General features: G+C 36.0%; 1 protein-coding gene across 1 annotated transcript in view; it reads left to right on the top strand.

Moving 5' to 3' along the window:
• Window positions 1-12,479, top strand: part of XPO1 (exportin 1) — a 45,393-nt gene extending 32,914 nt beyond the window's left edge. Inside the window, exons 11-25 of the mRNA XM_080814307.1 lie at window positions 187-345; window positions 1,485-1,682; window positions 2,842-2,980; window positions 3,183-3,364; window positions 3,451-3,607; window positions 3,702-3,865; window positions 4,859-4,993; window positions 5,278-5,461; window positions 5,762-5,868; window positions 7,597-7,791; window positions 9,123-9,291; window positions 9,947-10,081; window positions 10,376-10,535; window positions 10,619-10,715; window positions 12,186-12,479. Of these exons, the coding sequence (XP_080670433.1) occupies window positions 187-345; window positions 1,485-1,682; window positions 2,842-2,980; window positions 3,183-3,364; window positions 3,451-3,607; window positions 3,702-3,865; window positions 4,859-4,993; window positions 5,278-5,461; window positions 5,762-5,868; window positions 7,597-7,791; window positions 9,123-9,291; window positions 9,947-10,081; window positions 10,376-10,535; window positions 10,619-10,715; window positions 12,186-12,332 (2,328 nt within the window). The 3' untranslated portion in view covers window positions 12,333-12,479. The remainder of the gene's footprint in view (window positions 1-186; window positions 346-1,484; window positions 1,683-2,841; window positions 2,981-3,182; window positions 3,365-3,450; window positions 3,608-3,701; window positions 3,866-4,858; window positions 4,994-5,277; window positions 5,462-5,761; window positions 5,869-7,596; window positions 7,792-9,122; window positions 9,292-9,946; window positions 10,082-10,375; window positions 10,536-10,618; window positions 10,716-12,185) is intronic.
• The last annotated feature ends 1,239 nt before the right edge of the window (window positions 12,480-13,718 follow it).

Below are 13,718 nucleotides of genomic sequence, written 5' to 3'. Positions count from 1 at the left end.
AACATTTTAAAAAACCAAAAGCTAGAATACAAAAATACTATAAACAGACCAAGGATTTCTATCGAAGAATAATCTAAGTCTGTGGTTTATAATATTAGTAACAAGGTGATGAAATCTTAGTATTTGAAGGTAGTATCTTTTATTGGTTTTAGAATGCAGACTAATGGTCCATATTTAAACTTGTAGATGCTTCCTTTAAATACCAATATTCGACTTGCATACTCAAATGGAAAAGATGATGAACAGAACTTTATTCAAAATCTCAGTTTGTTTCTCTGCACCTTTCTTAAGGAACATGGTCAACTTATAGAGAAAAGGTTAAATCTCAGGGAAACACTCATGGAGGTAGGCTTTGTGGAGCCTTTGGCTTCTGAAATTCTTTTGTATAATGAAAGCTCTTTCAAAAATGCCTTTATTCTCAAATGTCTACTTTTTAAAAAATGTATGTATTTTGGGGGCACCTGGGTGGTTCAGTCCAGCTTAGTCCTTTAAATGTCTGCGTTAGGCTCCTGTTGTGGTCCCAGGATTGGTCAGGCTCAGCAGGGAATCTACTCCCTCTGCCCCTCCCCCAACTCATGCACTCTGAAATAAATAAAATCTTTCAAAAAAATTTTTTAAGTGTACCTTTGACATACCTTCTACCTATTGTCAGTGCATAAAAATATGTGAATTCTGAATTACAAGCTGAATTTGTTGATTATGTGTTTTGTATAATGTCAGATCAATAGTTAATAATCAAAATTAAATTCCTAAAGGGTATTCAGACATTTCTAAGATGAAAAGTGTAAAGGTGCTATTTGAAAATTAAGGTATAATGCATGAGACATAAAACTCTACCTGGAAGTGTACGATCTCAGTGACACTCACAGTATTGTCAGCTGTCCTCTATTCTAAAATATTTTTATTCATCTATACAAAATAATGTACCCATTAAAATAGTCCCTTATTCTGCTCTCTCCCAGCCTCTAGCCAACCACTAGTTTACTGTCTATGGATTTTATCTGTTTTGAACCTTTCTTATAAGTTGACTCCTAGTGTATGGTCTTTTGTAATTAGCGTCTTTCACTTAGCGTGTTTTCAGAGTTCATTCGTGTTGCAGCATGTATCATTATTTCATCTCTTTTTATAGCTGAATAATGGTCCATTGTATGGTTACATAATACTAGTATAACCAATCCTAAGTTGATGGACGTTTGGATTATTTACGGCTTTTGAATATTAGTACCAAATGTCCTTTAGTGTCCATACCTTTTTAGGGAACTAACTTAACATATATATTGGCCAGCAAGTTCTAAAGTTCTAGGACTAGGACTCTGAAGAAAGCACAGTTTGCTCTTTGAGAATTTCTAGACTTAGATAAATAATGAAACTTCAGAGTTGTGTAAAATGAAACGTGAATTTTTATTCTAGTAACAAGTGGAAGGCAATTTGTGGTAGGATGAAAATGTCTAAGGATTATTTAAAACTGTTGGTCATCATTGTAGGCCCTTCATTACATGTTGTTGGTATCAGAAGTGGAGGAAACTGAAATCTTTAAGATTTGTCTTGAGTACTGGAATCATTTGGCAGCTGAACTCTATAGAGAGAGCCCATTCTCTACATCTGCTTCTCCATTGCTATCTGGAAGTCAACATTTTGATGTTCCTCCCAGGAGACAGCTGTATTTGCCCGTGTTATCCAAGGTAATAAAGTTGGTGGTTGAGTGCTCTGCCTGTTCTTGCTGTGATTTTGAAGACTAAATGAAAGTGGTGGGTTTTATTTTTATTTTATTTAGGCTTTTACAATATGTCCAAATAAAAGAGCTACAAAAAGAATCCAATAACTTCTCCATTTATGTTCAAAGCTAGAAGATTGAAAAGGATTAGTTTAAGAACTATAGTTTTCAGGACACCTGGGTGGCTCAGTCGGTTAAGCATCTGCCTTCAACTCAGGTCATGATCCTGGGGTCCTGGAATCGAGTACTGCATCAGTCTTGCATTGGGCTCCTTGCTTGGCAGGGGACTTGGCTTCTCCTGCCTGCCACTCCTCCTGCTTGTACATGCTCGCTCGCTCTCTCTCTCACAAATAAAATTTTCTAAAAAAAAAAAAATGAACTGCAGTTCTCCAAAGTGTGTCCATAGAAGTAGACTGCATCAGCACTCTACCAATAAATTTGTTAGAAATACAAATCACCTACCAGTCTACTGAGTCAGTCGCTCTCTGGATGAGACACAGAAAACTTAATAGTATATGTTTGTTCAAGATAATTAACATTTGAAAACGATTGTTGTAGAATTACTTAAAAAAATTTTTTATTGGGCACCTGGGTGGCTCAGTGGGTTAAAGCTGCTGCCTTCGGCTCAGGTCATGATCCCAGCGTCCTGGGATCGAGCCCCGCATCGGGCTCTCTGGTCAGCAGGGAACCTGCTTCCTCCCCTCTCTCTCTGCCTGCCTCTCTGCCTACTTGTGATCTGTCTGTCAAATAAATAAATAAATATTTTTTAAAAAAAATTTTTTTTTTTTTTTTAAATTTATTTGAGATAGAAAGTGAGCACAAGCATTGGGGAGGGGTAGAGGAAGAGAGGGAGAGACTCCTTGCTGAGCAGGGAGCTTGATGCAGGCTCATCAATCCCAGGACCGTAGAATTAGGACATGAGTTGAAGGCAGATGCTTATTAACAGACTGAGCCACCCAGAGGCACCCCTAGAATTACATTTTTTAAATGTTCATATTCTTTGATATTGTGGGAACAGTTTTGGGAGTATGTTGGTCTAAAGTGTGAAGTGCTTAAACTTTTTTTCCTACATTTGATGTGGCTGATTGCAAAAATGTAATAGATTTTTCTTGTTTATTGTTGAGTAGGTCCGTTTATTGATGGTTAGTCGTATGGCTAAACCAGAGGAAGTATTGGTTGTAGAAAATGATCAGGGAGAAGTTGTAAGAGAATTCATGAAGGATACAGATTCCATTAATTTGTATAAGAATATGAGAGAAACATTAGGTAAGTGAATAAATACTGTCAATTCAATCTTTATCTTTCTCTTTATAATTCTCTTCTGGGGTGGAAATATTATTTAAAGAAATGTGTTATACTTTTCTGAATCTGTTAATAACCACCTTTATTGATGTGCTATTATTAATAAATTTTTTTGATTGTAGAGTTTTGCATTTGAACCTTTGGAACCTTTTCCCTTCCTTTGTAGTTTATCTTACTCATCTGGATTATGTAGATACAGAAAGAATAATGACTGAGAAACTTCACAATCAAGTGAATGGTACAGAGTGGTCATGGAAAAATTTGAATACATTGTGTTGGGCAATAGGCTCCATTAGTGGAGCAATGCATGAAGAGGATGAAAAACGCTTTCTTGTTACTGTTATAAAGGTATGCAAGTGATACATGTGAACTGGAACTGTTAGGGTAAACATATTGTATTAATATAAATGACTGAAATTGGTCTTATTTTACAGGATCTATTAGGATTATGTGAACAGAAAAGAGGCAAAGATAATAAAGCTATTATTGCATCAAATATCATGTACATAGTAGGTCAATATCCAAGGTTTTTAAGAGCTCACTGGAAGTTTTTGAAGACTGTAGTTAACAAGTTGTTTGAATTCATGCATGGTAAATCTTCTTTAATATATATTATTTAACTATTTATTGAACAAAACAAAAATTTTTCTTGAAAATTTTTTGAAAAATGTTTTTGTTTCGTTAGAGACCCATGACGGAGTCCAAGACATGGCTTGTGACACTTTCATTAAAATAGCTCAGAAATGCCGCAGGCATTTTGTTCAGGTTCAGGTTGGAGAAGTAATGCCATTTATTGATGAAATTTTGAACAATATCAACACTATAATTTGTGATCTTCAGCCTCAACAGGTATGTAGAACACTAAGCCTTTCCTTAGAAGAGTAGTAGGGGTGCCTGGGTGGCTCAGTGTTTAGGCGTCTGCCTTTGGCTCAGGTCATGATCCCAGTCCTGGGCTCAAGCCCCACATCGGGCTCCCTGCTCAACAGAGTCTTCTTCTCCCTCTTTCATTCCCCTGCTTGTGTTCCATCTCTTGCAGTCTCTCTCTATCAAATAAATAAGTAAAATCTTAAAAAAAAAAAAAAAGAAAGAAAGAAAGTGAACAGTATTGGGGCTCCTGAGTGGCTCAGTCCGTTGAGAAAGAAAGAAAGTGAACAGTATTGGGGCTCCTGAGTGGCTTAGTCCGTTGAGCATCCAACTCTTGATTTTGGCCCCAGTCCTGCTATCTGGGTGATGAGATAGAGCTCGCACTGGGCATGGAGCCTGTTTAAGATTCTCTCTCCCTCTACCCCCAAAAAATGTGGTTACTTTTTTTTTTTTTTTTTTTTTTTTAAGGTTTATTTGACAGAGCATACATGGGGTTGGGAGGGCTTGAGCTCAGGACTGTGAGACCATGACCCAGCTGAAAACAAGAATCATATGCTTAACTGAGCCACCCAGGTATCCTGTGACTACTATTTTACTCAGAATTTACGAATGGCAGTAGAGAGAGTGCCACCATTGGACTCAGTTTACGTGTCTGTGGCTAATTTTTATTTTATTCCACTATAGTTAACATACAGTGTGAGTTTTCATGTATAATATAGTGAGTCAGCAGTTCAATACATCACCCAGTGCACTCCTTAATCCTCATCACCTATTTTACCCCCACCCCCACCCACCTCTCTGCTGAAGTGGTTAAATTTTCATAGTGGAGCAAAAATTTAGGCAAAAGTTTGTCAGGCTATTTTCCTGCCTAATGTAAGTTATTTCTCAGACTCAAGAAATAGGTTCTAATACATACGTGAATTGCTTGTGTGTCATTTTCCTTATGCATAAAAGTGAAGAGTCTGCCTTTTTACATAGGTCCATACATTTTATGAAGCTGTCGGGTACATGATTGGTGCACAAACAGACCAAACAGTACAAGAACATTTGATAGAAAAATATATGCTACTCCCTAATCAGGTTTGGGATAGCATAATCCAGCAGGCAACCAAAGTAAGTTTTACTCTTTTCTCAAAGTCCTAATGGAATTCAAGAAGACAATGTTGTTTACAGAAGTAGTGAAAATTATACTGTAATTTTATTCTGTTTTGTTGGTTTACTGGGACTGTTACTCTATACTTAGTTATACCTGTAGGTATAAAGACTTCCTTGTTTTACTCTTTTTAATTATAAATGTGATGGTGGTTTGGAGTAGGGTGTGGGTAGTGGTTTTTGCTTTAGTAATTACAAAGATAATTTTCATGTGATAAATGAAATTTGTTATTTGTCCTTCACAGAATGTGGATATACTTAAAGATCCTGAAACAGTTAAGCAGCTCGGTAGCATATTGAAAACAAATGTTAGAGCCTGCAAAGCTGTCGGACATCCCTTTGTAATTCAGCTTGGGAGAATTTATTTAGATATGCTTAATGTATACAAGTGCCTCAGTGAAAATATTTCAGCAGCTATCCAAGCTAATGGTAAGTGATTCTGAATTTTTTTAGAATGGTGAAATAACAAATCAGTTCTGCATTCACAGTCTTAGTGTAAGCCTTCATTTCTGACAGATTTAAGTTAACTCTCCTGATGTCCAAATGACCATAGACAGTTATTTTTAATGAGTTGCTTACATCTTTCCCTTGTAAAATTACTCTTAGTTTATTTTCCCTTGTCTTTATGTTTTTGAGTGGTAAGTCAGAACTATTACATCTGAAGTACATGTAACTACCAGTGTAGAATTTTAGTTGTCAAGTTGGATTTCACTGGATTTTGTTTTTTAGGTGAGATGGTTACAAAGCAACCACTGATTAGAAGTATGCGAACAGTAAAAAGGGAAACTTTAAAGTTAATATCTGGTTGGGTGAGCCGATCCAATGATCCACAGATGGTATGTGAAATGTTACACTTTTTAAGTGAATGCTGTATTCTCTGATATGTGCATATAGCTCATTTAAAGGTAATTTAAATGGTATGTTTGGCATTATCTTGCAGTGTCCTCTATTTTTCAGACTCCTTGAATACTTGAAAATACTATTATGTATACCATCTTCCTAAGAAATTGCTGTTAGTAGGGGACAGTAGTGATGAGTAACAAAGTGCCTTGAGTCACTTTTTCCCCTATGGATAGTAGACATTCTGATGAAATTTTTTCTTCATGAAGAAAGTGTTTCTTCATGAATCTTCAGAGCAACTTACAAAGCTGTCATTAGTTTGCCTCTGTAGTGAAAGTAAGGAAGTAAGGGCCTTTCCAGTGGAAGTTTTAAGTCTGTTTTACTCTTCTTTTAGTTTTAAATCATTTCCAGAAGGGAAAATGATTTTCAGAAACTAAACGAGGCTCCATATATGCCTCAACTTGGGAAAATGTGTGTTAGTACTTTCTTTAAGTGTGTATTTTTAATTTATTCTACCATTTCATTCTCTTCATCCTTGGAATATTACAAGGAATCCTGTCATGTTAATCTTTGCTGTATGTAAATAAATAGAGGTTGATAAGTGTACTGTTTATTTTCATAACTTTAAAATTTCAGTATTGTTCCTACAGATAAGGAGATACTTTTCAGGGAACTTGTTCAGAAAACAATTATGGAATTCTCAGCATATCAAATATTGAAAGGTTTTGAACACATGTATTATGAGATCAGAACTTATTTCAAATTTGAAATTAGATAAGATGAATGAAAGGAATTGTGAAGTTCATAATTACAATAGCTTGGGCAAATTTAGGAGTATTCACAGTCATAACAAGAAGACAGTATCATTTTATAGCAAAGATTGTATGGAGGGTTGGGGCAGTGAATTAAATAATTCAAACTTTATGATCCACTTTAAATGGGGGAAGAATTACTGCATTTTAAGAGTAAAATGAGAATCAGTTCTGGTCTAACAGAACAAGTGGGTTATCTGAAAAATAATGTGCTTATCCTTAAAATTTTACTAGGCCTATTTTGTGTAGTAGGATACTACTAACACTGGTAACCTTTAGTTAGAAGAAATATTATTTGTAAGTCTTAATAAAGAACCTATTAAAGACATGTAGGTTACACCTTAATATGACCCTGTTTATTGAGACTCATGGAAACTTAAGGTCTTTCTGGTACAATTCTAACTCCTTTTACAATAGTAAGTGGTTTTTACTTTTATTTATTAAAGTACTTACCAGGTAGCATTCACTAAGTTTAAAAAAATGATAATCGAATGAGTGTCTACTCTGTATTAGATATGAGCTCCTTGTTATAGATATTATTCATTGACAGAATTGATACAGTATTGGTTAGGACTTTATTTCATTCCTTTAGGCAAGTTATCCCACATGCAGTACCCTTAGAATCCTAGTCCTGCCACAGTAATTTGGAGCCAGTCACTTGATTTTGGGCCCAAGTTACCTTTGTAATTACAGATTTGAACTCTGAATATGTCTGTGGCTCTTCCCACCCTATTATGATTTCTTGGTTTCTTTTGGTAAAAAGTTTTAATATCCAAAACCAAATTAAAACACAGGATTTTCTAGTTGAAAGCAGATACTCACTCTAAATGTCAATACAACACTGATCTGTTTTCGAATGGTTAACAAGTACATAGAATAAAACCTAAAAGTTTTGTTTTTTTTTTTAAATAGGTAGCTGAAAATTTTGTTCCTCCTCTATTGGATGCAGTTCTCATTGATTATCAGAGAAATGTCCCAGCTGCTAGAGAACCAGAAGTGCTTAGTACTATGGCTATTATTGTCAACAAGTTAGGAGGACATATAACAGCTGAAATACCTCAAATATTTGATGCTGTTTTTGAATGCACATTGAATATGATAAATAAGGTATGTGGTTTACATTTCAGTTATGGGAATTCTGTAGTATATATCCTTTAAGGTAAAAGCATAAATGATAGCTCTGAGATTAGCATAAGTTTTAAGCTCTGGAGCAAATATTTGAACTTCTAGAACGGAGAAATACTTACCTATTTGTTTGTTTGTTTAAGATTTTATTTATTTGAGAGAGAGCACAAGCATGAGTCGGGGAGGGGTGGAGGTCACGGGAGAAGCAGACTCCCCACTGAGCAGAGAGCCCAGTACTGGGTCTCAATCCCACGACCCTAAACTGACTTGAGTCAGACACTAAACCAGCTGAGCCACCCAGGCACTCCAGAAATACTTTTTAAAAAATTTATAATTTAAAAGATCTTGTGGTACCTGTGTGGCTCAGTCAGTTGAGCTTCTTGACTCTTGGTGGTCTCGATCTCCGGGTTGTAAGATAAAGCCCCATCTCCAGGCTCTGCACTTAGTGAGGAGTCTGCTTAAAGATTCTCTCCCTCTGCCCCCTCCCAAGTACACTGCCCCCCTCCTCAAGCAAATAAATCTTTAATTTTAAAAAGATCTTCACAAAATAGTAAATTTGATAGAGTATAACATTAAAATAGCAGCTAGCATTTAGTGGTAAGTTGCTGCATTTTAAGCATTAAAACTTTTTAGTGACACTGTCCTGGGATCAAGCCCCGCATTGGGCCTCTCTGCTTCGTGGGGAGCCACATTCTCCCCTGCTTTTTTATATATATATATATATTTTTTTTTTTATCATTTATTTATTTGACAGAGACACAGTGAGAGTGGACACAAGCAGGGGGAGTGGAGAGGGAGACGTGGACTCCATGCTGAGTATGGAGCCCAATGTGGGGCTCAGTCCCAGGACCCTGGGATCATGAGTGAGGCAAGGCAGACGCTTAGTGACTAAACCACCCGGGCATCCTGAAATGGAAAATATATTAACCAAGAAGGGAAAGTGTAGATAAAAGTATACAAATTCACAGCAGTTAAAAAATTCTCAGATCTGTATTAGTGATTTTGAAGTCACTCATAACATGGTAGTAATAGTCTCAGTGTAACTAGAAAATGTGATGTTCTTTGTGTGGGTTTTGAGGAATTCTCTTTATAATGTGATCTTCATTTTAGTAATTTGTGTAATAATTGTTAATTTCATCTTCCATGGGACTCAAATTATATTGTCTTCAGGTTTCCTTCCAGTCACGAGGCCACATGGCTTCATGAGGCCCACTAACACCTCCAAACCTTTATACTAAATTAGGATTTACTTTTTCTCTCTTACTTAACATAATAAGGCATTGAAATATTTTGTTCTCACTATTTGTTTTTAGGACTTTGAAGAATATCCTGAACACAGAACAAACTTTTTCTTACTACTTCAGGCTGTCAATTCTCATTGTTTCCCAGCATTCCTGGCTATACCACCTGCACAATTTAAACTTGTTTTGGATTCCATTATTTGGGCTTTTAAACATACTATGAGGAACGTTGCAGATACAGGTAAATACACATGTCCTTTTATTCATTTGCCCTGCCAATCCACAGGCTCTTAGAAATAGATGTGTAGGTATAGTCACATAGATAACACTTGTCAGGGTTTTATTGGAGTGCATCACTTGCATGTGTAGGTCTAAGTAAATCCTAAAAGCAGTTGAATCCTCTCTTCCATAGTTGAGTCCACAGGCAGGATCAAGTTTTACAAGGAGATGGGTGTCAGATTCAAAGTAGAGGGACATCACTTCCCCACATCCTTACAAGTATGTCCTTTTTCCCGTCTGCTTTTCCTTGGTGCCAGTAAGGGTCAAAGTAAGGATAAAACACAACAACTTTAGCAAGAGAGGTTTTTATCTAGTTTTTAAATAGAAATTGGTTTGTGTAACAGATATGTACTTGGTAATGCTATTTTCAGAGTTGATTTGGAGAGAATTGACTAAACTTTGTGGAACGTTGGTAATAGTTACTACTTGGTAGTCTGTATCTAAGCAGGTATAGTTGCTAGTTAACTCTCATTACTCAAGAAAACTTGGGCAAATAATTGTTAGTCATTAGTGGAGGGGGGTGGTAAGAATGGTTTTTGAATCCAAATAGTTGAATAGGAATTCTGTATGAATGTTTCTAGTCCGTAATAACTTTGTTGGTGTTCTGTACATTTTAGGCTTACAGATACTTTTTACACTCTTACAAAATGTTGCACAAGAAGAAGCTGCAGCTCAGAGTTTCTATCAGACTTATTTTTGTGATATTCTTCAGCATATCTTTTCTGTTGTGACAGACACCTCACATACTGCTGGTAAGAATTTATAGCCATGGGGGCGCCTGGGTGGCTTATTGGGTTAAGCCTCTGCCTTCACCTCAGGTCATGATCTCAGGGTCCTGGGATCAAACCCCTTATCAGGCTCTCTGCTCAGCGGAGAGCCTGCTTCCCCTTCTCTCTGCATGCCCCTCTGCCTACTTACGATCTCTCTCTCTCTGCCAAATAAATAAAAATAAAATCTTTTAAAAAAAATTTATAGCCATGAAAATGTTAAGTGTTCTATTTGTTATTACTGCCTGTTGGAGTTAGTAATGTTCTTTTTATCAACAGGTTTGACAATGCATGCGTCAATACTTGCATATATGTTTAATTTGGTTGAAGAAGGAAAAATAAGTACACCGTTAAATCCTGGAAATCCAGTTAACAACCAGATGTTCATTCAGGAATATGTGGCAAATCTCCTTAAATCTGCATTCCCTCATCTACAAGAGTAAATATGCTTTTTAATACCCGCATACATTTTTCAGTTAAAAAAAAATAATGATTATTTAATTGTTGTGTTTTGATTTGCAGTGCTCAAGTGAAGCTCTTTGTGACAGGGCTTTTCAGCTTAAATCAGGATATTCCTGCTTTCAAGGAACATCTTAGGGATTTCCTAGTACAAATAAAGGTATGTGTTTTGTTTGCACTTGGAGAAATATTAGGACTGAATATGATTTAGTTGTTGCATTGTAGAATTAACCACTTTTTTGGTAAAGCAAAATGAATGATACTCAGGCTTACTAGTCCTAGACTGATTCAGAGTGAAAAACTACAAATTTATAGTTGAGAACAAGATGAGTTTCAAATGTTTTTGGAAAGTTGTTATTAATATAATTCATTTTAAATGATACAAATGTCTTGGAATATTGGGATTACATCCTACAACTCATTCTTAAATTGTGAAATAAGGGGAAAGAAAGGTAGACCCTTTGGGGATTTCATACCCATTTTGTTACAAATCCATTTTAGGGAGTTAAGAGAAATAAGCAGATAATCAACCTGTTACTGCTATTGTTACACAATGCTTCATTTAAGTTTATGGGAAGAGGGATTAATCTTACATTATTTTCAAGAAATTTAGAAGTAGGGAGGGCTGGGTGGCTCAGCCAGTTAAGTGTCTGCATTTGGCTCAGGTCATGATTCCAGGGTTCTGGGATCAAGTTCCGATAAACCTCCCTGCTCAGTGGGGAGTCTGCTGCTCCCTCTGGCGGCCATTCTGCTTGTGCTCACTCGGGCTCTCTTTCTGACAAATAAATAAAATCTTTTTAAAAAATTAAAAGAAGAAATTTAAAAGTAACATAATACCTACAAGTGCTTGTTGGATTATCTTAACCTGACAAATAAGAATTGATCACATACGTTACTCAGATTTTTTTCTTCCAAGATAGAAATAAGGCTTTTTTTCATCTGTGAATATGTTAGCTAAGTTGTAAGGTAGAGAATGCAAAGAAGAATGAGAATTACCTGAAACAGCTATAAAGTCTTATCATAGTATAGCTAAACTTTATCATTAATTGTAGGAGAAACAACTTTTTAAATCTCCTGGCTTATGAAGCATATAATATATATATATATATATATATATATATATATATATATATATATATATGACATCAGACTATGCCTCTTTTAATAACCTTTTTTATCCTCAACTAACACATTTGGTTTTAATTCAGCTACACAGAATTGTATCAGTATACTATAATTTAGGGACACCTGGGTGACTCAGTTAAGTGTCTGGCCCTTGATCAGGTCATGCTATCTCCAGGTCCTGGAATTGATCCCCATGTGGTGTCAGGCTCCATGCCTAGCACGGAGTCCGTTTGTGCCTCTCCCTCTGCTCCTCCCCCTGTGCATGCGAGCGCGTGCTTTCTCTAATACCTATAATCTTTAAAAATGTATGTATATACACTATAATTTAAACCCAGCCAGTTGAAGGATAGATTTTTATCATCGTTGTAAACAAAACAGGGAGGTGTTTATCTGTCTTTTTTTTGTGGGGGGGGGTTTGAGTTTCTTTTTTTTCCCCCTCAAAAACAGGTCATTTTCCAAAATTGAAATTTATTATGTTAATACCTCAACTATCTTGTTTTCACAGGAGTTTGCAGGTGAAGATACATCTGATCTGTTTTTGGAAGAAAGAGAAACAGCCCTTCGACAGGCTCAGGAAGAGAAACATAAACTTCAGATGTCTGTCCCTGGCATCCTTAATCCACATGAGATTCCAGAAGAAATGTGTGATTAAAATCAGAAGTCATGCTGGTTTTTTTGTTGTTGTTGGGTTCCCCCTCCCCCCCTCTGCAACTCTTGTTAGCAGAAGAAAACAGCATCTGGATATTTGTCGACCAAAATGATGCCAATTTGTAAATTAAAATGTCACCTAGTGGCCCTTTTTCTTATGTGTTTTTTGTATAAGAAATTTTCTGTGAAATATCCTTCCATTGTTTAAGCTTTTGTTTTGGTCATCTTTAGTTTGCATGAAGTTAAAAATTAAGGCATTTTTAAAAATTTTACTTCATGCCCATTTTGTGGCTGGGATGGGGGGAGGAAGCAAATTCAATTTGAACATATACTTGTAAATTCTAATGCAAAATTACACAATTTCCTGTAAACAATACCAATTTTTAATTAGGGAGCATTTTCTTTCTAGCCTGTATTTCAGTCTAGAAGAAAAGATAATGAGTAAAACAAATTGCGTTGTTAAGAGGATTCTAGTGCTGCATTGTCTAAAGTTAGCACCTCTTGGACTGAATCGTTTGTCTAGACTACATGTGTTATGAGTCTGTATGGCAAGTTTGCAGCAAGATCATGTGCATATCATCCCATTGTAAAGCGACTTCAAAAATATATGGGAACACAGTTAGTTATTTTTACACAGTTCTTTTTGTTTTTGTGTGTGTGTGCTGTCGCTTGTCGACAACAGCTTTTTGTTTTCCTCAATGAGGAGTGTTGCTCATTTGTGAGCCTTCATTAACTCGAAGTGAAATGGTTAAAAATATTTATCCTGTTAGAATAGGCTGCATCTTTTTAACAACTCATTAAAAAACAAACAAAACAAAACTCTGGCTTTTGAGATGACTTATACTAATTTACATTGTTTACCAAGCTGTAGTGCTTTAAGAACACTACTTAAAAAGCAAAATAAACTTGGTTTACATTTATTTTTCTTTATTGGCTCAAAATTATTCCTACATTAATGAAAGTGATTATATGTGTTTTAAGTATTAGGTAACATTAAGTGAAGTTGGACATTGTTGATATGCAAATATAACCTCTGGGGTTATTGGGAGTAAAGGCACAGTTGGGTTACTTGAACATGGCTCTGGTTCCCAAGAAACAAATTCCTTCTTTAGCAGTTTACCATCCTTTGATCTTTATTTGCAATCAAAAAGCATCTTCCCTTGGTGTTCCTGGTTAGGAATTACCTGTAACAGATTAAAGAGATTGAGAACCCAGGTGTAAGAAGCTAGTGCAGATATTCTTGATTAATTGTATTTTTGTCTAATATAACCCTTGGAAAGTTGAGGAAGGGGGGAAATGTGTAGATGTCCTGTAAAACATGAAAGGGGGTAGAACTAAGGGAATAGAAAAAGGAAACTAGCTTGGGTGAACCTGTTTCCAGAGGATTGAA

Source organism: Martes martes (assembly GCF_963455335.1).
Source record: "Martes martes genome assembly, chromosome: 9".
Lineage (NCBI taxonomy): Eukaryota > Metazoa > Chordata > Mammalia > Carnivora > Mustelidae > Martes > Martes martes.
This window is presented reverse-complemented; position numbering and strand designations above follow the sequence as displayed.